Below are 23,809 nucleotides of genomic sequence, written 5' to 3' on the forward strand. Positions count from 1 at the left end.
TATTCAACCATTCCTCTATTGATGGACATTCAAGTTTCTTCAAGTTTTCTGTCAGTGAGCAATCTTGTACATGAATGTTGATATTTATGATCTTGTGCTTCTAAAAAAAAATATTTACATAGAAAGGACAGCCAGTATTGTGCGTAGCCAGCACCCAGAAAATGGTGGTTTTGTTTCACTCCTCAAAGCTAGTTTACTGTGAATGCTGTCCTTGCGGGCAGAAGTTCTCTTTCAGGACTGTTTTGGGAGATGTCAGGGCAGAGATTTTAAGCTCCACTTTACTTGAGGGAAAGGAGCCCTACTAGTTTAATGTGTAATGTCTTAGGCTATTATCCATAAGGTTTATAGTTTGAATCTCCTAATTGCTCTGAAGGAGGAGAATGAATAATCTCTGAGTTGGAGTCATCTTAATAGCAGTGGGCTTGGCATTTTAGTTTTTTGTGGTTGTTAATCTGTGGGAAGAGCATTGGTGGGAGTGTGTGTGCAGGGTGGTACGCTAATCAAAAGGTCAAAGGTTAAAAACCACCAGTTGCTCTGTGGGGAAAAGACAAGGCAGTCTCCTTCACTAAAAATTTATAGCTTTGGAAACCTGAGGGGTAGTCCTACTCTGTTCTAAGGCTATGCGTGGCAATCAACCTGATGTAAGTGTGTTTGGGTTTTTAAATTTTATTTGTGGGATTAATGTCCAAGTCTGGAGACTGGGAGCTTGTCCTGAAAGGACCCAGAGCCTGATGAAGGACCTAGGGTAAATTCGTGCTTAGAAAAGGAACTGAAACCCAAAAAGCCCTTCAGGAAAGCTCTGGCAACCCAGTCGATAGGGAGCTGCCCTGCTAACTCAACAGCTCCAGGTTTCCTTAGCACTTTGAAGTTTAGAATGGAGTTAAAATCAGGCCCTGCTATTAGTTGTCTGTGGTCTTAGGAAGTTAATTTAGCTTTCCAACAGCCATTTCGGAAAACGGAGCTAAATGTAACACCAACTTTCTTTCGCAGTTAACCTTAAATTAAGGCGCCGTAGTGACGGGCCAGTTAACTGGAAAGTGAAGGATTTGGACCAACCACACCAACAAAAAATGGGACATTCTGCTTCCCTGTAAAGACTGGCAACTTCAGAATACCTTTGTCCTTCAGGGTCATTATTAATCAGAAACTATTCCAAGGCAGTAGGATTTTGGGTTTGGGTCTCAAAGTTTAACGGTATCAAAATTACGTGGCTGCCATTCCTAGAGCTTCTGGTTTAGTTGTGTGGTGGGACCGATCATTTGTAATTCTAATCCTGTTCTTAGGTGCTTATGATCTTTGAATATCACCGTTCTAGTATGTTCCAAGAGTCTGACACCAAAGCACTTGACGCAGTTCCTGGAGCAAGGAAAGTGAGCGCTGCTATTACGGTTTCCACCCCGCAGAGGGCACTCTTGTCCACTCGGCGCCCCCAGACCACAGAATCTTCTGGGTGTCCAAACAGAGCGAAGCTTTATGACAAGCACCGGTGGGCGAAGGTAGTGCGAAAGCGAGAGAGGGGTGGTGCCAAACGTGTGCACTACTGCGCCTGCGTGTGCAGAGGGGGCGTGGTCCAGGCTCCGAGCCGGAAGCGGGAGGCTGCAGGGCGGGCCAGCTGGCATCCCCTTTCCGGCTGGTCCCCATGGAGGCACTGGGGAAACTGAAGCAGTTCGATGCCTACCCCAAGACTCTGGAGGACTTCCGGGTCAAGACCTGCGGGGGCGCCACAGGTAGGCCCTGATGGGGCTGGGGTCTTGAGGATCGGGGTGTCCTAGAGGTTGGTTCAGGTGCCTGGACTCTGACCGGCCTGCCTGGGGCCGAGGGAGCCCAGCAGAGGCTATTCTGATCCTCCCTCCCCGTCTTGCAGTAACCATTGTCAGTGGCCTCCTCATGCTGCTACTGTTCCTGTCAGAGCTGCAGTATTACCTCACCACCGAGGTAAGGGGCGGGGCCTAGAACATGGGCGGGGCTTGGCATTCTAAGGATTGCACCTGTGGCGATGAGAATGGGGCAGGAGAGGCAAGTGGCCAAACCCTACATTGCCCCAGGTGCATCCGGAGCTCTACGTGGACAAGTCACGCGGAGATAAACTGAAGATCAACATCGATGTACTTTTCCCGCACATGCCTTGTGCCTGTGAGTACCGCATCGTGCATGGGGTTTGCTCAGGGTCCTCCAGTGGGCTCAGAGATCCATGCCTCCAGCCTTAGGTTCTGGCTTGGACCCCAGGACAGCCTACTTCCTCACACCTATTCTGCCCCAAGATAGGCCCAGCATCCCCTTCCCCTCCAAACCCTAAATCTCCTTGCCTCTAGGATCCCAGTACCTTAGCCTACCTTTCTGCTTCCAGATCTGAGCATCGATGCCATGGATGTGGCTGGCGAACAGCAGCTGGATGTGGAACACAATCTGTTCAAGCAGCGACTAGACAAGGATGGCAACCCCGTGAGCTCAGAGGCAGAGCGGCATGGTAATCAGGGGAGGGGACCAGGTCTCAGAGTTGGACATGCCAAGCCCTACCTTCTGACTAAGAGGGACTGTGGCAGTGTTAATACCCAAAGACACAGCTGAGGTCCAGACGGGTCAAGTGGCTTGACTAGGGTCCATTAGTCAGAGTGGACTGAAATTCAGACCTCCAACCTCAGGATACTCTTATCTGAATATCTCTCCAAGAAGTCCCCAAGCCCTACCTATCAGGGATTGGGTGACAAGAGTTTGAGGACCCATCTTGTGTGCTGTTGTTGGATGGAGCTCCATTAGATAGATGTAAGCTTCTTGGAGTGTTTGTACCCCTAGCTGTTTGGCTAAACTTAATCCTTAACACTCTTCATCTTTGGAATATGGGGTGACTCAAGGAAAAAAGTTTAGCCTCTAGAATCAGATTCTCTGGGTTTAGATCTAGCTTTGTCTTTTCTAATCTTTGAGCCTCAGCTATACAGTAGTGATAAAGACATCGTTGTTAGATGCCATTGGTTGTACTCATAGCAATCCTGTGACAACAGATAGAAACTTTGCACTGTGCTTATAATCCTACACCATGTTTATAATTTTCACCATGCTCAAGCCTTTTGTTCAAGGTCCTGTGTTAATCTATCTCATTGAGGGTCTTTCTCTCTTTCCCTGACCCACTACTTTTCCAAGCAATAGTCATACTATATGGAAATGTAGGAGCAAATGAGGTAATCTGTGTAAAATGCTTGTTGTGTAAAATGCTTGTTACAGAGTACATTTAAGTATGTTTAGCTTCCTTTCTTTTTTCCAGGCTGACTCCTAGTGGCTCCATGAATTCAGTGGTCCACCATAGCACAGCTGTCCCCAAAGTTAGTATTTTTTTTTTCAAAGTTAGTATTTTTAAGCTTGAGTGATTGCTCTGGTTGGGAGCTTTGTGATTTATTCATTCGGTAGATAGCTACATTGCATGCCAATACAACCAATAGAATTTTTAAAATAATATTTTATTATATTTTTAGTAGAAATCTACATAGTAAGTTAGGTTTCCCATTCAGCAAATTTCCACATAAATCATTTACAGATGCTAGTTGCATTCTTCTCAGTTTGTGCACATTCTTATTAGTATGTGTGTTGTATGTAGTTGGTGACAATCTGGCCTCATAAAAAGAGGTGATATCACATTCTTTATTGTGTGAGCTAAACTTTGATTTAGCTAAAAGACCACCTCAATGGATAGTGTCTACTTAAGATTTAAAGAGTATCTCATGCCATAGTCTCAGGGAGTCATCAAGTCTCAACTTGATCTAAAGTCTGGACTTTTTAAGATTTTTAAAAATTATTATTTTGTGTGTGTGTGTGTGTGTGTGTGTTTACTGTCAAATTGGATCTGACTGATACAAGGAGATTGTCCCTCCTTCTCCAACAGAGCATCTGGTGGATTTAAACCAGGTTACAGTACAGCTTCTAAGAATTTGAGGTCTATTTTAAATAGCTTTTCCATTTTAATAGGTTATAGATAATGTGGCCCTAATCAGAATGCTTGGTAGTGATGCCTGGGCACCATCTATCTCTTCTGTTCTTTGGGTAGGAAGAACTATGAAGCATTCCTGTGGACTACAATTTTGGATAACCTTTCTCTTTTGCTGTGATCAAGTATCATAGATGGCTGCTTGCAAGCTTTAAGACTCCAGTTACTAATCACCAACCTGGGATGTAGAATATACACTTAATGAACTTTTTAATATGTCAGTTGACCAGGTTATCCCATGAGACTATGATCCTATGCCTTCAAACTCAGAAAACCAATCCTCTGTTGTCTTTATCTATATCTAAGAAGTATAACTGTGTCTCTTATGTGTTTAATTATATATATAAATAAGGGAACTATGGTAATGTAGTCTTTATGGAGTTGTGCTAGTAATTATATGTATTTGTGTACATGCATATCCCCCTCCTCTATGTACATTCATTTATATTCCTATACATGCATACATACATACACATAGGCCCATGCAGTATTTTTGATGGTTGTTGCTATTGATTTAAAGTTATGTATGTCAGCATATGGACTATACCAACAGCACTCCTTCTATATATATCATAGTGCTTATCAAAACATCTTTTTTTCTTGATATATATCATCATTTATGTGGAACAGGCAGGGCTCACGTCACTCTTAACTAATGTTAACTTTCTCATCATCAGAAATAGCAAGTGTTTGTTATCTAGAGAAGGATTTACCTTTCTCTTCCCACCACCTCTCCTTGGTAACCACCAGTAAGCTCTGGTCTTTCTCTGTACATATCTTTTTATCTTCTTGGTTTTTGTAAAAGTAAAGTCCTACAGTATTTTTCCTTTTGTGATTAACTTGTATTACAGTTTAATGTCCTTCAGATTCACCATGTTATAAGATGTTCTGTGTACTCTCATTACTAGTTATGGCTGCATAGTGTTGTATTGTGTGTATGACTCTCAACAAACAACTCATTGCTGACAAATCACAACAGACTCCTAGCTGACCCTCAAGTGGATTTTCAGAGGCTGTAAATCACGTGGGAAGAGACTGCCCATCTTTCTCTTTTAGAGCAGCTGGTGCATTTGAACCACCTGTCTTTCTGTAGGCATTACTACTCTTTACCCACCAGGGCACCAGAGTTCCGCATATGAATCTAGAAAAGTAATTAATCCATCAGTGGACATGTAGGTGGCTTTGCTGTTGTGACCAGGGCTGTAGTGAACATGTTGTTGTTATGTGCCATCGAGTTGCTTGCATAAGTACGCATATTTCAACTCATGTCATTACTGTTAGAGCTTTAGGTTATGAATTGCTGAATTTTAAGGTAGATCTATTTCTGGTGTTTTTTGGGGGGAAGTACCAAAGTGGTTGTACCATTTTACACTCTCATTAGCCTTGGATAAGGGTTCCAGTTTTCCCGTATCCTTCCTAGCATTTAGCATTGTTAGAACCAATAGGGAAAAAAAAAAAAAAAGAACCAATAGGGTTTTTTTAAATTTGTGATTTTAGTGAAACTTTACAGAGCAGGCTATTTTTCCCTTCAGCAACTTCGATACTTTTTGTTTCATAATATTACTTGGAATCCCCTTAATATAACAGCATCCTTCTCCCTTCCCTGGCCTCTCCATGTCCACTTATCCTTTTTTCCTGTCCCTTCTTGCCTTCTGAGTTTTGTTGTGGGGAAAATGCTGCTCTTTTTTTGTACTGTGCCTAACTGTTTTGAGGAGTACACTCCTCACAGGTATTATTGTTCACTTTTAGGTCATTTAGTTGAAAGAGAGTGGCTTCAGCTTTAAGTTGAAATGTATCTAAGGGCTATAGTCATGAGGTTCTACCAGTCTCTACCAGATTAGTAAGTCTGTCTTTTTTATGATTTTTGTATTTTGTTCTCTTTTGTTCCAATCTCAATCAGAGTAGTTGGTAGTGGGTAGTGGGGAACCATGTAGTTTTTCTGGTCTTCAGTAGTGAGGCCATGATTTGTATGGTCCTTTGAATCCAGGAAGGAAGATTGAGGAGGATTTGCCATTTCAGTAAATGAGAATCAAGAAATGTCCCAAAAGCCAAGTGAAGAGTTTCAAGAAGAGAGAACCATTGTGTCAGAGCCTACTGATAGGTGTAGTAAGAGGAGCGTCATGGTCACTGCAATTGAAAACATGGGACATTGAAGAACTGGAAAAGCATGGTTTTAATATTCTTAGGAATGAAATTCTAACTAAAGAACAGAAAAGGTAGCAACATGAAGTTTATGTGACCCTTTAAGGAGTTTTGGGGTGAAGGAGAGCTATATGGAATTGAGAATGGAAGAGAATAAGGTTGGAGGATTGGAGTTGGTGGTGAGATCAAGTCATGTTCCACTGATTCTCTTTTCATAGTGGAAATTGCAAGTAAGGTCATAGCTAAGAGCAAAGAAAGGAGATTGCTTTTAGAGGAAATAAGGACATAAGAAGATATCATCTCTGAGAATGGGAGAGTACACTGATTGAGGACAATCACAGGCAAGAAATAGGCAAAGATCTAATCCAAAGTTTTGTAAGTGCATTACCATAGTGTTTTATGGTGGATAGAGCTACATTATGAGAACTCCTTGGTTACAAAAAATTAATAAACAGATATATTGGGTGAAAGGAAAAGATCATATATAACAGGGTTTTGATTAGACATTATTATTAACAATATTAGTCAATTGAAATTAATGTTATAGAACAAGAGGTATATGAATGATTGAATGAAATTCAATACTATTTGTAAACTGTCAGTCAAATTAAAATTTTAACCAAAAAAAAGTAAACACAGAGCTGAATTTAACTAGGGCCTGGGTTTTGCTAGACAACAAAAGGAGAGGCGTGAGCAAGTTGTGGATATGTGCAAATGAATTCTTAGTGATAGTCTATGGAACTTAAGACAAGGGGAGACTCGAGTTACGAAGGGGTGACAGTGACAGTAGACTTATAGAACTGGCAGATTCTCAGTATCAGAAAGACTAAGTGAGAAAAATAGAAGTAAGTTGTTGAAGAGTATGATACTCAAAATTGAATTTGAGGTTTATACTTACTGATAACAATAAGATGTAGATAGGAAATGAAGTTGGAATGACGAAGTAAAAGCATTATTAGAGGACAGGAGGTCATTGAACATTGAAATCCCCAAACATTGGAATGAGGTGGTGTTTATGAAAAGAAGCTCTGTTTGTAATGGTTAAGTATTGAGCTGCTAACCAGAGAGGTTGACAGTTCTGACCCCTCCAGGAAGGAGCCACAGGACAAAAACCTGGCAATATCCCCCAGAAGACTACAGTCTGGGATAATCTGTGAGATAATCAGACTTCTTTGTCACATGGGGTCCCTATGAATCAGTATTAACTCAACAGCCCTTAACAGTGGCAGCAGTGTTAGAGATAGAACCCAGGTTCAGAAGCAGAAATGTGCTGACACCAGAGTGAAGGGAAGGATCTATTTCAGAGTCAGACCCGGACCCTGCCATTTTCTATGCTGCACTGTAGCCGATGATCTTTTACTGTTGTTTTATTACAACTTCTTGTTGTTATGTGCCATCAAGTCACCTATGATTATAGCAACCTTATGTACAATAGCTCTAATCTCTGCTCTGTCCTGAGCCACTCTCACTGTCTCCAACACACCTACCCTCCCATTACCCCAGTTACTCTGTCACTCCTTCTCCTCCAGGGTCTTCATCTCCTGGGCTGTCCCTCCACCCTTCCAATCATAATGTTCTTCTCCAAGAACAGGTCCCTCTTGCAGACTTGCCCAAAATATGTGAGACAAAGTTTTAAAATCCTTGTCTCCAAGGGGCAGCCTGGTTTCACCCTCTCTTAAGATAAACCAGTTTGTTTTCTTGGAAGTCTGTAGTGTGTTCAGTACTCTTCACCACCACCACAACTCAAAGGCATCAGTTCTTCTGTCATCTTTGGTCATTGTCTAGCTCTCTGACCCATAGCAAGTAATTGTGAAAACCATGGCTTGAATCAGGCGTGTCTTTGTCTCCAGATTGACATTGTTGCTTTTCAGTACTTTTGAGAGCTCCTTGACAGCAGCCTTCTACTTTCATTGAAAGAAACAATATACCTTTGAAAATGCCTAGTGTCTAACACATAATATACATGACAGTGTATACACCTATTAGCATAACTTTTCTTATCCTTAAACCCAAAGGAACCCATGTAGGAATGAAGGTGTCCTTTGCCCCAACCTGATGCATCTGCCTTTTCTCCATAGAGCTTGGGAAAGTTGAGGAGAAGGTGTTTGACCCCGACTCTCTGGACCCGGATCGCTGTGAAAGCTGTTATGGTGCTGAGACCGAAGACATCAAGTGAGCTGGCTCCTGGGAGTGGGAGGAACAGGGGCCCATCAGGAACTATCAACCAGCCTCAGTCCCCTTCAGCTTCCATGCCAGGTGGTGAGGGTGAGCCCTGAATTCAGAGGAAGTAAAGTATTTGCTTCAATCACTTTTTTGTACAAGTGACTGAGGCTCTGTATCCAGATCCTGCCTGGGGAGAGGAGACCCAAGGACTAGGCTGAAGCTTGCTTCCTGCTCTCCAGGCCAGAGAAATGGCTCGGAGATGTCCAACTACCTGGACTTCATCTGTGTGTCCTTGGCCTAACCCACATAATCTATGAAGAAAAAATAACATCATTGTTTATTATTCTTGTTAGGAGTAGTCAAGTTGACTCAATGAATAACAAATCGAAACCTTGCACTATCCTCATGATCGCCACAATTCTCAAGCCAGAATTATGTTAGTCCATCTCATTTAGGGTCTTCCTCTCTTTCCCTAACCTACTTTTCCCAGTATGATGTCTTTTTCTAAGGATTATCCCTTCCTGACAACATACCTAAAGTATGTGGGACAAAGTTTGACCATCCTTGCCTCTAAGGAGCACCCTGGTTGCACTCCTGCAAGACTGATTTGTTTATTCTTTCCGAGTCTATGGCACATGAATTACTCTTCACTAATAATCACAATTCAAAGGAATCAGTTCTTCTTCAATCTTCAGTCATTGTCCAGCTTTTACATGCATTTTGAAAGTCCCATGACTTGAGTAAGACTCATTTTAGTCTTCAAATGGAAATTGTTGCTCTTTAGCATTTTGGGAAGGTCCTTGACAGCAGATTTTCCCAGTTAAATACATCTTTTAATTTCTTGACTGCTGCTGTTATGGGTGTTCATTGTAGATCCAAGTAAGATGAAATTCTTGACAACTTCAGTGTTTTCTATCATGATGTTGCCTGGTGATTCACTTGTGAATTTTTTTGTTTTCTTGCTGTTGAGGTGCAGTCTACACTCAAGGTTGTAGTCTCGAATCATTTTCTGTAAGTGCTTTAAGTCTTCTTCACTTTCTGCAAGCAAGGTCGAGTCATCTGCATAATGTAAATTGTTGAATCTTCCTCTAATCCTGATGCCACATTCTTCTTCATATAGTCCTAATTTTAAAATTCTTTTCTCAGCATACATATTAAATAAAGAGAAAGCATGCAACTCTGATGCACAGTATTCTTGATTATTTTTACCAAAACCTGGGAGCAAATATTCTTTTTTTTTTTAAGTTTATTTCTTTGTGTGTATGTACCTTCAAATCAGATCTGACTGGTACAGGAGGAGATTGTCCCTCCTTCTCCAGCAAAGCATCTGATGAATTCAAACCATACACCTCTGGGATTGCTCTGGAGCTTCTTGCCAGTAGGCCACCAGAGCTTGCAACATATTCTTAATTTTAAATCGTGCTTCATTCCCTTGCTCTTTCAAACAACAATTTGTTGGTCTGTGTCCGTATTTGACATTAGCACAACTGAGTGTTCTACAATTCCAATTTCTATTCTTATTAATGTTATCCATAGTTTATTATGATCCGTACAGTCGAATACCTTAGCTTCATCAATAAAATACAAACACCTTTCTGTTATTTTCTGCTTTCAACCAAGGTCTATTTGACCTCAGCAATTGCATACTCATTGTATGGCCTCTTCTCAATCCGGCTTGAATTTCTGGCATTTCCCTGCCAACATACTGTGCTAGATGATTTTTAATAATCTTCAGCAAGATTTTACTTGTATGTGATAATTTTGAATAATCTTCATCAAGATTTTACTTAATGTGGTAATTTATACACTCTCTTGGATCACCTTTTTTGGGGGGAATGGGAACAAATGTGGATCTCTTCCAGCCTCTTGACTCTTCCAGATTTCTTTGCATAGGCATCTATAACTGTATTTGTTGAAACACATCGATTGCTACCACATCAGACCCTGGCGTTTTATTATTTTTTGCAAATACTCTCAATGTGGATTAGACTTCCTTCAGTACCTTTGGTTTTTGATCATATACTACTTCCTGAAATAGTTCAGCATGCCAGTTCTTTTTGGTACAGTGACTTTGTGTATTCCTTCTATCTTCTTTTGATGCTTCCTGTATTCATTATTTTGTCCACAGAATTGTTCAGTGTCACAAACCAAGACTTGAATTTGTTCTTCAGTTCTTTCAGTATGAGAAATATTAAGCATGTTCTTCCCTTTAGATTTTCTAATTCCAGATCTTTGCACATTTCACTGTAATGCTTTCCTTTGTTTCCTCCAACTGCCCTTTGAAATTGTCTGTTCCGCTCTTTTACGTCATTGTTTCTTCCCTTCATTTTCACTTCTCCATGTTAAAGAGCAAGTTTCAGAGTTTCTTCTGACATCCATTGTGGTCTTTTCTTTCTTCCCTGTCTTTTTAGTGCATTATGCTTTCTTCATGGGAGGATGTCCTTGTCATTTCACATCCTATCTTGTCTTCAGTCATTAGTGTTCAGGGTAGTAAATCTATTCTTGAGGTGGTTTGGAAATTCATGTAAGCTCAAGAGCATACTTTTACTCTCGTGGACTTGTTTTCATCTTCCTTATTTTAATCTTCTCACTAGCTTTACTCTCTTTTACAGGAGTCAAACAAGGACTTGAATGTATAATGTAAACGAAACACTAAAACAGAAAGTCCAGCAAGGTTAAACCCTCAATATATGGCAACAACTGTTATGTGAAAGCAGTTTCCCAGGATCTAACCCCTAAGAGGCTGATTCAGTTCAACAGGTCAGGATTGGAGCTTGGAAATAGACATTTCAAACCTTTTACTACCATTAAGGAAAGTGAGAAATTTTTAGGTATAAGGTTAGCGGAACCGCCCAGGCCATGTCTCCTGTGGTGCAAGCACACATCCTGTCCTTTTGATTTGCTCACTTCTGACCTCCTTTCCTGCAGGTGCTGTAACACCTGTGAGGACGTGCGGGAGGCATATCGCCGCCGAGGCTGGGCTTTTAAGAACCCAGACACCATTGAACAGTGTCGGCGTGAGGGCTTCAGCCAGAAGATGCAGGAGCAGAAGAATGAAGGCTGCCAAGTGTATGGTTTCCTGGAAGTTAACAAGGTACAGGAGAGACCACGGAAGGGTAGACCTAGCTAGACTGAGCTGAGCTGGAAGAGTTCCACGATGAATTGAGGGCCCACTCCAACCCTGAGAAGGGAAAAGGAGGACAGGGCAAAGAATAAGAGGGAAATTGCTTGCAGGTGGCCGGAAATTTCCACTTTGCCCCTGGGAAGAGCTTCCAGCAGTCTCACGTGCATGGTAAGTCTTCCCACATTGTCTGAGGGAGGAGACAGACCCCTGGGGAGTGTGCATCCTCCTTCACCTGCTTGATGTTCTTTTGTCTGTGGCCCAGAGCTGACATTGGGGACAAACAGCATGCAGACCCTGGGGACAGGGCAAAAATTGGTCTCATGGGTTAGGAGCGTAGACTGTATTCCCTGGCTCTAATACCAGATCATCACTGCTGTTGTGGCTTTGAGAACATTTCTTAAGCTTTTTGCTCTTCAGTATATTACTTTATCATATGATGATGGTGGTAATACTCAGAGTGGTTGTGCCCCTTAGATGAGATGATACATTGGAAGCCCTTAACAGCAAACCTGGTTTGTAATATTCACTTGGTAAGTAGGAGCCTCTAATATCCAGGGGCCTGTGTATGAGGCTTTGGGGGAATGGAGCTGGATTGGAATATAGGTTCTGCTACTCCCAAGCTATGTCCTATTGGGAAAGCATAGAGCCCTGCTTGATTTCTTCTTCTGTGAGGTGGGGATCATGAGACTAGGACCTACCTCCCAGGATTGGAAGGATGAATAGATGAGGTGTGTGCTCCTACAGTCACTAGATACTTGTAATCACCTGCTAGTACAGATGCTAAGCATAGAACAGTGAATAAAACAATGTCTCTGCCCTTAGACGTGAGTAAAGAGACAGACAATAAACAAACATAAAATGTATCTCCAGGTGAGCTCTGGTGGCCTAATGGTAAGAAGCTGCACTGCAATCCCAGAGGCACGTGGTTCAAATCCACCAGATGCTCTGCTGAAGAAGGAGGAACAATCTCCTTCTGTACCAGTCAGATCCAGTTTGACGGTACACACACACAAATAATAATAAAAAAAAAGAAATTCTTAAAAAAAAACGTATCTCCAGTGCTAATAAGTAATATGGGCGTGACGGAAACACAGGATTAAGATGATGGTGTCAAAAGACTGGAGCAAGAAGGTATATATATATATATATCTTATTTTAGGCAGAGTGATTGGTGAAAGCCTCACTGATGGGTTGACACATGAGCAAAAATGGGAACAATGGGAACAAAGCAAGAGATGGTCTCAGGAGGGGGAATGTTTCAAGCAGAGAGGAGAAAGTGTGTATCCCTAAGGCCGGAGACTGCTAAGTGAGTTCAGAGATGAGCATGCGAGAGAAGAGTGACTAGATATGAGGTGAGCGAGGCAATGTCATGTCATGTGAGGCCTGAAGGTCACTGTAGGGACGTGGGCATTTGCTGCATGTGAGATAGAAGCCATTAAAGGATTTGGAAGAGGTAGTATACAACCTGACTTCACTTCTGAAATGTAGGCAGCACTCTGACTGCTCTGTGGCATAGACACTGTATGTGTGGTGCTGGGAGCAGGGCAAAAAAAATTGGAGAGACCAGTTAAGAGGCTATATTGTTGGCGGGAACTTGGACCAGAATAGTAGCAGAGCTGATAAGAAGGATGCATTTTGAATGTAGAGCTGAGAGAAATTGCCAATACATATGAAGAGTAAGGGAAAGAATATAATCAGAGTTGCTGGGTTTGGTTTTTTTTTCCCAGAGGTTCATTAATTTTATTGGTAGAATAGAACCATCGATGTGCATGTGTTTCCGCTGACATCATCTTATATGTTGGTATCAAAACTGATTACACAGAGTGAAACCTTCAGGCATTTCCAGTCTCTCTCTGTTGAATACTGAAGATGCTACTGGGGTCATTTCATTCATAAGGTCTCTCTGTGGAGTCAGTTGTTACCTCCAGAGGCTTCTCAAGAATATGTTCCTGTTAGTTAGTAGCCCAAGGGATAATGACAAGGAATACTGAAAAAAGAATTGATAACTTTGAATTATGGTTTTGGTGAAGAGTATGAACTATAGACCATGGATTACCAGAACAAAAACATCTATATTGGAATAAGTACAACCAAAAATGCTGCTTACAAGGGAGAATGGCAAGACTTCATTTCACATTGTTTGACCATATTATCTGGAGAAGGACATCATGCTTGGTAGAAGGTCCATGACAAAGAGGAAGGCCCTCTGTGTGATGTTTTGACACAGTAGTTGCAACAGTGGACTTATACAGCAGTGGTTGTGAGGATGGCATGACCCAGGCAGTATTTCATTCTGTTGTCCATATCGCTGTGACTTGGAACCAACTCAGTGACACCTAACATCAGCAAAGAAAGCAGTACCTTCAAGGGAGAACCAGGTTGTTGGAGCACACAAGTGAAGGGAATATTTAGAAGTTGAAACTATAGGGGATTCCTTGGAGACGAAGATAATGAAGCTTCGTCTCACATAATTTGGACATGTTGTTAGGAGAGGTTATTCCTTAGAGCATGCTTAGAAAGATGGAGTGTCAGTGAAAGAGAGGAAGACCAGCGTGGTTGATGCAGTGACTGCAGCAGTGGGTTGAGTGTGTCAGAGTTGTGAAGATGGCACAGGCTAGGGCAGTGTTCATATCAGTTGTTCATAGGGTAACTGTGAGTCCTACTTGACGCAATAGCAGCTAACAACAACACTGACGACTGAGTCCAAGAGGAGCAGGAGGACTTAGGATTGTCTTAGAGGATGAACGGTGTTACTTGGCAATGAGAAGTCTAGGGACTGCATGGACTTGGTGGCCCTGGGCTGCCCAGTAAGGTCAGCAGGAGTAAAGGGTCTGATAGAGACAGCCTTGCTGATCTTTAAGGTTGATGTGTTGGGAGGGGCGAGAGCGGTGGGTCTGTGCGCTGCAAAGGTGCCACCATACTCCAGACATGGCTGGTGGAAGGGCGATCTCCCTGGAATTGTGGGAAAATGCGCAGCATCACACAGTTTTCACAGGTCCTGCAGACACTTGGTGCTATAGTCAGCGGCAGCAGCTTGCATCTCGTGAGGCTGCTGGTAGAGTCCTAGATTCCAGGATAAGGGGTACTCTGTACCCCAATCGATGTTCAAATTACAATTCTGTAGTTGCCAAGACCAAGAACCTGACTGAACTGAGGGCTTAGTAGTGATTTTGGTGGTGGTTTGCTTTTGCTTTGCTTTGAGGGTTGACACAAGCAGAGGAGAGAAGACTATTTTTTTTTAAATTATATTGGCTTGCTTACAGAGCTCACATACATTGAATTTCACACTGTCTTTCATTCACATTGTGTTTCATACAGTCGTTCGATTCATGATACTTTATAAAATTAATCAACATGAACCATGCCCACCATTGTCCCATCTTTCCAGATCCCCACTAAATCTTTCCCATTTCTTTTACTCACTCCTCCCTCCATCCATCAAGTTGTGTGACCCTATGATTTCTCCCCTGCTTATCCTCACCCCTCTGCTCCATCTCTCCCCCCCTTGGAGCCTCATAACATGTTTTACTAGTTACCTATGTCTGCAATAATGGGTAGACGATTTCTTATGTCATATATTGCAAAGTATACCAAGTACTTTTCCATTTTAGATCCTGTCTAATCCTCAGAACCACTCTTTACAGACAACGTGAGGTCTAGAGATTTCCCCAAGGTCATACAAGGAAAGGAACTCCATGAGCTTTAGATCATTATTTTCCTCCTAGGCCTTTGTACTTCTGGCTCCAAGCCTTTTTGCACTGTCCTCTGGTGGAGGGTGGACTCCTTTAAAGAAGAAATCAGAAAGTTAGCAGTAGCCAGACCCTGGTGAAGGCAGGCATGTCCCTGCCCCATGGAGCATGGGTCTCGTGGAGGGAAGGCCTGGGCCACAGGTGGGGGTTGAGATGTTGCTTTAAGCCATGCTGAGGGTGCATCTTGCCATCCACCCTCTGAGCTGTCCCTGCTCTGCCCTGCAGCCCTAGCCCTCCTTCCTGCCACTCTGTAGTTCTCATTGTGAAGTTCTCAATCTTTTTTTTTTCCTCCTATTTTCTCTGATTTCCTTATGCTGCAGTACATGCTGTTGAGAGTAAGTGGCCCTGTCCCCCAGAGGGAGCCAAATTCCTGCTTCTAGGGGGCCTGCCTGCCAGAATGGCGGGGGTTGGGATGAGTGAGGAATGGGTGGGTCTTTTCTGGCCTGGCTGTTGGGTGACTGTGTAAAGCACTGGGACATATCCTTAATGGGAGAGGCTTTCTTGCAGCAGGAGGGAGCGGGATTACAGGACAGGAGGTTCTGGGCGCCCATGGGTCTTCCTCTGGGGCTTTGCAGGTGAGGGCAGATGAGTCAAGGAAAGAACACGTATAGGAGGCTCAGACCCTACCTCACTGGGGTTCAACTTTAGTTAATAAAACCAAAATCAAGGGTGATGTTTCCTGAGATGTAGATGGGCTTAGAATGAGTGAGGGAAGTTCTGGTTGCATTGTCCACAGCAAGTTGTGCTGTTAACTCAAACACTGTGAATTTCTAGCTGTTCAAATCCACCACCAGCTCCTTGGGAGAAAGATGGATGGTCTTCTCCCATTGCAATTTACAGCCTGGAAAACCCAGTAAAGGGACCAACCAACCCAGTGATACGCGTTTGAGGCTGGTGTAGAGATAGAAACCCAGGCCCAAGGCAAACCATTTCTAGTTGCCCTCAGGCACAGCAGGAGGTGCAAGGCTGGATGGCGCATGAGGGGTGGAAGAAGAGTCTAGGGAGGAAGTGTGTTACACAGCAGAGGGCAATGGGCAGGAGGCCTGAGCAAAGGCCCTGAGGAAGCCAGGAGCTTGGTATTGCCCCATGTAACAGCAACCCCCTCTTCTCTCCTAGTCCACGACCTACAGAGCTTTGGCCTTGACAACGTATGTACCAGTGGGGATTCTGGAAGCAGGGTGGTGTGGGAGGCTTGGTTGCTGCGCTCCTCTCGTAGTAGAGTCATCCTGGGAAGGGGGAACAGACAGACATAGACCATGTTCTCCTGGGACCCAGTGTGAGGGGTGAACAGCTGGGAGTGACTTTAAATTCAGATCTGAACAAGAATTAACTAGGCTCAGGGCAGGGCATGGGGTTGACGAGCATTTTTGTCAAGAGGGGACCCCAGGCAAGGTTGAGAGGGAATACAGCACCTCTCGGGACCTGAAAGAGCAGGATGGCTAGAACCAGGAATACAGGAGGTAGAGGCAGAAGCACAAGAAGAGGCTGGAGAAGTTGACAGAGACCAGACTTTACAGAACTCAGAGATCACCCTGAGAAGTTTGATCTTGTTCCTGAGAGCAGTGGGAAGATGCTGACATATTTCAAGCAGGGTTGTGGGATCTTTAGATTTGCCTCTTTGAAAACTGGCTCTGGTGGCTGAGTTGGTATCAGTGGGATAAGGACAGGAGTGGGAGCCAGGGGACCTAGATCTCCAGAAGAGGTCTGTGACTTCCAGGAAAGCTAGCACCTGCCTCCAAGGGTTGGTGCCCATCATGTTTACTAATGGGTGAAGGAAGCCAGCACCTCAGTGAACTCTGGAGCCCCGAAGCCTGCAGAGTCTGGGAAGAGGTTCCTAGATAGAAGTAGGGCGAGTTGTCTTGAGCAGAATCTCCACTTAGCACCCATGGGCACCCCCAGGCAGAGTTCCTGCTTTCCTCCTCTGCATCTCCCTACCGCCTCACCCCAGACCCAGGCCCCTGTCTGCTTCTATAATACGGGCCTTTTGGTGACTTGGGGAGTGTTAGGGCCCTGAGTGCTCTGAGGCCCAGGCACTGGTGTTTCCTGCAGATCAACATGACCCACTACATCCGGCACCTGTCATTTGGAGAGGACTACCCAGGCATTGTTAACCCCCTGGACCACACCAATGTCACTGCACCTCAAGGTACGAACCTGTGAAGGTAGACCAGGTGAAGATTTGGGGCTCCCATCGACAGAGTCCTGTCTGGTGCTCATGCTTGTGTGCTCTTCTCCCTACAGCCTCTATGATGTTCCAGTACTTTGTGAAGGTGGTACCCACAGTGTACATGAAGGTGGATGGGGAGGTGAGTCCCAGGGAGCTTAGATATTAATCCTCTGCCCAGAGGTTGATCTTTCAATTAGTTCTTGAGAGGGGCTGCTTTTAACTCCCTGGGGTGGATGATCATCTGAGGAGCAGAGCGGCCTGGTGGCTTGTGCAAGGTCTCCCAGCCAGAGTGAAACCTGGTTCTGTCAGATTTCAAAGCATGTGCTCTTTCCACTTGCTCACACAGCCTCCATCCCTCCATGCCCCTGTGTGTCCATCGTACTAGTCCTCCATGATCTTCCCTGAACTGAGGGCTCCTCCTCTTGACCTGGCCTGTGGGCAGCATTTCAGCAGAATGGTAGGCTGCATGGACTTAAGAGACAGAGGAAATCAGCTGCCCCCGTCAGGAGCTGTTGGTGCTGCCTCTGAGGCTCCAGAGGTGCCATCCCTGTATCCACAGTCTCATGTGGGACATGGCACCACTGAGCAGGCTTACCAGCACAGCTGGGCTCAGTGAACTGGAAAGAGGTGGTTACTGAAGGGGAAGTTGAGTGGCAAGCCTCAGAGAAGTCTGAGGTGGTCCCTGAGCTTTGCAGCAGTAGTTAGAATATGGAACCTTATTTTTCCCTCCATCCACTTGCTCTGGCACCCAAGACAAGGGATAGCACTAGGGACAGGGGCTAGGACTAGGGGCATTGGGAGCAATGTAGACCCTGGCCCAGGCACCTCTCCCACCCCAGGTGCTGAGGACAAATCAGTTCTCTGTGACCAGACACGAGAAGGTTGCCAATGGGCTGATGGGTGACCAGGGGCTCCCCGGCGTCTTTGTGCTCTATGAACTCTCACCCATGATGGTGAAGCTGACAGAGAAGCACAGGTAAGAGTAGGAAGGGGGATGTGGTAGGGCTGGACCAGGGTCTGCAGAGGGCAGGTGGTACCCACTAATCTCCCCTCCCCCCTCCAGGTCTTTCACACACTTCCTGACAGGCGTGTGTGCTATCATTGGGGGCATGTTTACAGGTAAGGTGTCCAGGAACATCATTTTGGGGGTGGGAGGATACAGTGGAGCGTACAAAGCCTGGACCCACATGTGAGTTAGGGGAGGAGGGAGCCAGGGCACCTTGAGTACCAAAGGGAGATGCTGGCCTGGCCAGTAGGGTTACAGCATTCCCAGGGTCAAGCCAGGGCCATAGCCAACCCTTGTCTCTCTCCTCAGTGGCTGGACTCATTGATTCGCTAATCTATCACTCGGCACGAGCAATCCAGAAGAAAATTGATCTCGGGAAGACAACGTAGTTAGTTGCTCCTTAACCCCTGTGTTGTTCCCTCTTATTTTTTATTTTTGGCATCATGGTCCTATTCTCCAGCATCCCACCCTCCCTCACCCTCCTCAGTCGCCCCAGCCCCAGGTTGATAAATCTGTTGGTTGTGATAGTACTACTGGTCTCTGTGTGATCTCTGGGGCTCTAGCAGTCATTGGTGCAGTGGGGGCCTGCAAACCCCCTCATCACAGCCACAGTTGAAGGCAAACATGACTCATCGCAGCAGGGCCCAGGTGCCCTCTGGGAGCCCTTGATGGGCATCACCTGGCTAGTCAGGCTTCATGTAACAGGACTGGTGCTCCCTCTCATATCCCACTGCCAGTCCTGTCCTCAACCCTTTCTCTGCTGGGGCCTTTGGGGCCCAGTCAGGCCTTTCTTGGCTGAGCTCTTTGGGACCATGATTTGGAGGCCCCTAAATGTTCTGCTCCATGGCTTCAAACTTGGTCTTGTCCCATCTTTGATAAAGGCTAAAAGTGAAACCCCTCTCCGCCACCTGGACTCAGTCACTCTACCTCCTCATGCACCTGACTGGCTCTGTGCCAAAGCTCAGTGTGCGCTCTTGGCGCAGAAGGGAATCCACTGCATCCTCACAGTCTCCTTGGCGGAGACAACTAAAAATCTAGGGGAGCGATGGTCACAGGCCATCGGGAGCAGGGCTAGCACCAAACCTTCCTATTACAGCCTTTCTGTATGTGGAGAACTTAGACCCAGCCCAGGGAGTCAACCAACTGTCTCTCAGGGAATACACTGTACGAAAGAGTCGTGTGAGAAACAGGAGTGGCAGAAAGAATAGGGTTCACCACTTGCTGTCAAGTTTGTTCCTACTTGTGGTGACTCCATCTGTTTTAGCAGCAAAACCTCTGTAGACAGACCTGAAATCCAGCCCTAATTTGATCTTTTATCAGCTGTGTGACCTTGGATATATTTAATATTACTCCTGTGGGCGTCAGTCTCATCAGTAAGTCAGGAATCAAGCATTGGTCATCCAGGAGACATTCCCTTTTTAGCAGTATCGTGAATTTCCTCATGGACTGAATCCCAACTTCACAATCTGCTCAGTTTATAGAAATTGTAGGGAGAGTTGATCTCCCACCTTCAACACCAGAACAGTGCTCCAGTCATCATTTCCCTTTCCCCTGGCCACAGAGACCCGCTGTGATGAGCCAGGCTGTGTCAGGACCAGGAAAACTTGTTCTTGTAGGTGTGAACGTGGGCAGATGAAGGTCTGGAGTTCCTTTCTCTGCACCTCCAGAGGAAATCTTGTCTACAAATAGAGACAGCAGAGCCAAGAGCTACAGTTCTTGAAGACATCATCTGAAGCTGGTGACAAGCTGTACCTGACACCAGCCAAGCCCTGATCATACAGCTGACAAACTCCCTCTTTGCTAAGGCTGATTTGATTTTTCTACCACTTGGAATCAAAATCCGTTTCTATTTCTAGTGATCAGTTAACGGGAAATAAGCAAGATGAAGAAGTAATAGAAAGCTCTTAGCTGTCACGGGTTGACAGAAGCCACGAGCAGAGTAGATGTTAGGGGCCTAGCCATTAGCAGTGACAGAAGCAGAAAGGTGGGTGTAATGGAGAGCAGTAGGTGGACTGCCTAGCAGACACAGAAACACCATCCTCGACTCTGAACCCTGGCCCTGCTCTTCCCTGAAGCTGGCATGCGAGCAGCTTTCATCCAGTAAACCCCCAGCCCCTGTGGTCACCCAGAGCATCTCTTCTCTTCCCGGGGTCCTATGCAGCACACAATCCATGTAAGTTTATTTAGAGGAATCAGTGAGTCCCACTTAGCTCCTGTAGAAGCTCCCACACAGCAGAGAAAGCATCCAGGAGCAGAAGTTGAAGGGTTGGTCCCAAAGGCAAGTGTCCGAGGTCAGCTGGGACCAGGCCTGATGGCAGGGGTCAGTGGAGAGGGCGGAAGATGACCTGGCTGATCTCGCCCGGGATAGTGTAGAAGATGAGGAGGAGGAAGATGGTGATCAACGCCAAGAGCAGCAGCAGCACCAAGATGCGCCAGTAGCGCCGCCAGATGAAGAAGACGAAGGTCTTCAGAGGATTCACAAACCAGTTGAAGGAGGTTTTGGGACGGCTGTGGGGAGAGTGTCCAGATGAGAGGGCCCTGCTGGGCTCCCCCTCCTTAGGCCCCTGCCTCCGGCCTCCCTCACTCACTTGGGCTTCTCCAAGGGCTCCGGCTCCTTCCGTCCCTTCCCTACAGGCCGTTTCTCAGCCTCCTCCACAGTCAGCAGTTCAAACTCTGCCTCCACCTTCCCCTAGGAAAAAGACATCCATGCCTGGCTAGGAACAGAGGCTGAGCCCCAATGCAGACTCAGGCCTGGCCCCAGCCCAAACCAGTGCCATGCCCTGACAGCACCCACCGTGAGGATGTGCACGTTGCCACCAGCATCTTTGAACTCCCAGTCTTCCAGCCGGCCCTTCCTCCGCCTCCGGCTCTTCTTACCAACCTGGGCCGCCTCCTGCCGCTCCACATCCTCCAGTTCCTGCAGCTTCACCACTGGCCACCAGCCACGTAAGCGGCGGCAGCGAAACAGGTTGCACCGAGGCCCAGCCCCATCGCAGGCCAGCCTCACAGAGCAGAGTTCCGGGGCCCGGGATCCCCGCACCATGTTGGGCAGCTGCAGCTCCAAGGATCCTGCAAGTCCAGAGGTCTCTGGGTCAGGCAGGAGACCAAAGGCTAACTGGGCCCTGGCGAGAGGTCAGCACAGCCAGTTCTAAGTCAAGGTCATTAAAAGCTTGAATAAGGTGGTCAGCCACAGCTGTGGACTAACCAAGCCACAGGCCAAATGTCAAGGAGCTATTAATGCCCAGCGAAACAGGGCCCAGGCTTGGGATCAATTGGCTAAAGCTACATGATGGCTTGAGTTAGGTCAGGTAGAGGGTGAAAACTTGGGTGGATGGCCATGACTGTGATCAAGGCAGTAATGAGGCAGGAAGGCAAACAATGACCTAGAGTCTGAAACTCAGGCATTCAGGTGGGGCTGGAGGGTAGAAAACCTTTGGACAGTGAGGGCTGAAGTTGGGGAGGGGTTGAGATTAGAGGAGGACTGGGCAGTACCAAGGAAATCGTTGGCAGAGATGCGGTCATAGTCCCAGACCTGCAGGACCAGCACAGCCGGCTGCCGGAACTCAGCCTCCTCCAGGGCGAAGGGTCCAGGCCGGCGCCGGACGGTCACCTCGCGCTCCGTGGGCAGGTAGTCAAATCGGAACACAAAGCGCCAATTGAAGTTCCCCTCCCCAGTCAGTGAATTGAAGTGAACGTCAGTCTCCTGCTTGTCGCTGTCCAACCCCTTGACCCAGCTGAGGCCAGGGGAGAGGGACAGGCAAGGTGGGAGGTGGAAAAGCCCAGAAGCTGGCTCCTCTGTAGCTTCCCCTGGGCTTGCCCACAGGGCTGGCCCCTTCACCCAGCTCCAGGCACATAGAAGGTCTAGGGGATATGGTTGTGACTCAGCCTGAGGGCCCCAGCCCCTGTAGCCACCCCTATTCGTGCACAGTGTATGGCCCAGCCACAGGCCTACCTTTTCACATAGATGTCACTCGTCATCTCTCCAGTGAGTGGGTTCAAGTCATCCAGGACCACATCCTCTGTATTCCAGATGATGACTCTGAGCTCATAGCTGAGGAACAAGTTGGGGAGAGTGGTTCAGACGTGTGGAGGGCTGCTGGAAAGCCCTGGGCCAGAGCCTCTAATGTGTGATCAGGCTATTTGTGGGCCTGCCCATGTGTCACTGACACCCCAGCCGTAGTGGTGGTGTCTCCTGTAAGAATTAAGATCCTGAGTGGTGCAGTTTTTGGGCATCAGATGGAGGGGATGGAACCACTTTAAGTCAGAGTGGTAGATAAACCAGAGTGGTACATAGAAGTAGACCAAGACAGCCAGTCTGCAGAGAGATGTAGAAGGGGAGACAAGAAGAGAGCAAACAGCTCCTGCAGAAGGAGGAGGGGCTGCACAAGTTAGATTCTACCCGAGTAGTCCTGCCCTTGGCAGGTGGTCACTAGGTTTTCTGGATAGCTGTTGTTTTCTCCAGTCCAGCATCCATTTTGGAAACACACCGATTTTTTTGTTGGTGACTCCTTTCCAACCACAACTGTCAATCTCTATGATTCTGGTTGTAGTAAACCGTACCCAGAGGTGGGCACAGCACCTCGAGTTGGTCAATCTATGTATCCCAAGCCTCTACCCAGGATGATTGAATCAGGCTTGTCCAATCAGAATCAGCCCTTAGACTTAGCATAACTGAGAAAGAAGTGCTTTCTGTTTTGCAGCTCAAGTGGACTGGTTGGTGAGGTGAAAGCCTGGTGCTCTTCAAAACCACTTTGTCCTCAGACTGGCAGCCACTTTAAGAGTGCCACCAAGAAAAGCAGAAACCAGAAGTAAGAAGGGATGATTCCAGACTATATCCAACATCTAGATCAGTCTTCAGCAGTGGGCACACTCTGCATAGACCTCCACTCAGACTCATATATGTCTGTAAGGGGTTTACTAAAAATCTATTTGGACTCTATTCCTGGCAAATAGCAAATAACCAATTCATAATGGCTTCTGAGGAAAAGGGAAATGCAGTTTCTACAGGAAACACAGGTGGAAGCAGCTGCTATCTGTTTACCAGGACTCAGTTTTTCAGATTGTACATGTAGACAGGGATGTACCTGGTCCTTCAGGGAGGGGCCAGAACTCTCACCTGATTGGCTGTCGAGGCTTGATGTCAACAGGAGGTGGGGCGGGCACATCACGTGGGAAGATGTCAATCCACATGTGAAGGGATCCCTGAGAGGATGGAGGGGCTTACTAGTATTCCCACTTTCCCTGACACCCCTGTGACCAGAGATTGCAACATGCCCTCAAAGGACAGAAAAGCAAAGCCAGTGAAGTCAGGAGATTTTGGGGTTGAGGATGAAGGTAGAGTCTGAAATGGGGGGAGGAAAGGTTATGGGTTCAGGCACGAGGCCTCAAGAATCAAAGATGATCCAAAAAGATCTGTGTTTTGATGTTCTGATCTTAGGGATCTAAGATAGAGGCTATGCTGGAAGTCCCATGATCTGAGCCA

The 23,809-nt window shown here is 46.0% G+C and overlaps 2 protein-coding genes across 3 annotated transcripts in view; one reads left to right on the plus strand and one right to left on the minus strand.

Annotated features, from left to right (window-relative positions):
- Positions 1 to 1,579: 1,579 nt before the first annotated feature.
- On the plus strand, positions 1,580 to 18,716 carry ERGIC3 (ERGIC and golgi 3). Of its 2 annotated transcripts, XM_006881479.1 has the most exons (14): positions 1,580 to 1,727; positions 1,865 to 1,935; positions 2,046 to 2,133; positions 2,348 to 2,467; positions 8,197 to 8,290; positions 11,210 to 11,375; positions 11,516 to 11,573; positions 15,475 to 15,489; positions 16,271 to 16,302; positions 17,204 to 17,300; positions 17,396 to 17,460; positions 18,161 to 18,297; positions 18,385 to 18,440; positions 18,637 to 18,716. In XM_006881479.1, exons 1-14 carry the CDS (start codon positions 1,640 to 1,642, stop codon positions 18,714 to 18,716), a joined length of 1,167 nt encoding a protein of 388 aa, XP_006881541.1. In that variant the 5' UTR covers positions 1,580 to 1,639. The 2 variants fall into 2 exon arrangements, with proteins under 2 accessions (XP_006881541.1, XP_006881542.1); XM_006881480.1 differs by lacking the exon at positions 15,475 to 15,489.
- A 1,932-nt stretch (positions 18,717 to 20,648) lies between these two features.
- LOC102843868 (fer-1-like protein 4-like) overlaps positions 20,649 to 23,809 on the minus strand; it is a 31,648-nt gene continuing 28,487 nt past the window's right edge. Inside the window, exons 40-45 of the mRNA XM_006881703.1 lie at positions 23,444 to 23,529; positions 22,280 to 22,378; positions 21,820 to 22,061; positions 21,122 to 21,396; positions 20,916 to 21,016; positions 20,649 to 20,835 (exon numbers count right to left, since the gene is read on the minus strand). Of these exons, the coding sequence (XP_006881765.1) occupies positions 20,649 to 20,835; positions 20,916 to 21,016; positions 21,122 to 21,396; positions 21,820 to 22,061; positions 22,280 to 22,378; positions 23,444 to 23,529 (990 nt within the window). The remainder of the gene's footprint in view (positions 20,836 to 20,915; positions 21,017 to 21,121; positions 21,397 to 21,819; positions 22,062 to 22,279; positions 22,379 to 23,443; positions 23,530 to 23,809) is intronic.

This window comes from Elephantulus edwardii, unplaced genomic scaffold (genome assembly GCF_000299155.1).
Source record: "Elephantulus edwardii isolate Elephantulus edwardi_28Jun2011 unplaced genomic scaffold, EleEdw1.0 scaffold00015, whole genome shotgun sequence".
NCBI lineage: Eukaryota > Metazoa > Chordata > Mammalia > Macroscelidea > Macroscelididae > Elephantulus > Elephantulus edwardii.

Bases quoted from the DNA above. Each gene is read 5' to 3' on its own strand.
- ERGIC3 (XM_006881479.1), top strand. From the start codon at position 1,640: ATGGAGGCACTGGGGAAACTGAAGCAGTTCGATGCCTACCCCAAGACT. The intron at 1,728-1,864 runs GTAGGCCCTGAT...CCCGTCTTGCAG, and splicing joins GACCTGCGGGGGCGCCACAG to TAACCATTGTCAGTGGCCTC. The intron at 1,936-2,045 runs GTAAGGGGCGGG...ACATTGCCCCAG, and splicing joins AGTATTACCTCACCACCGAG to GTGCATCCGGAGCTCTACGT.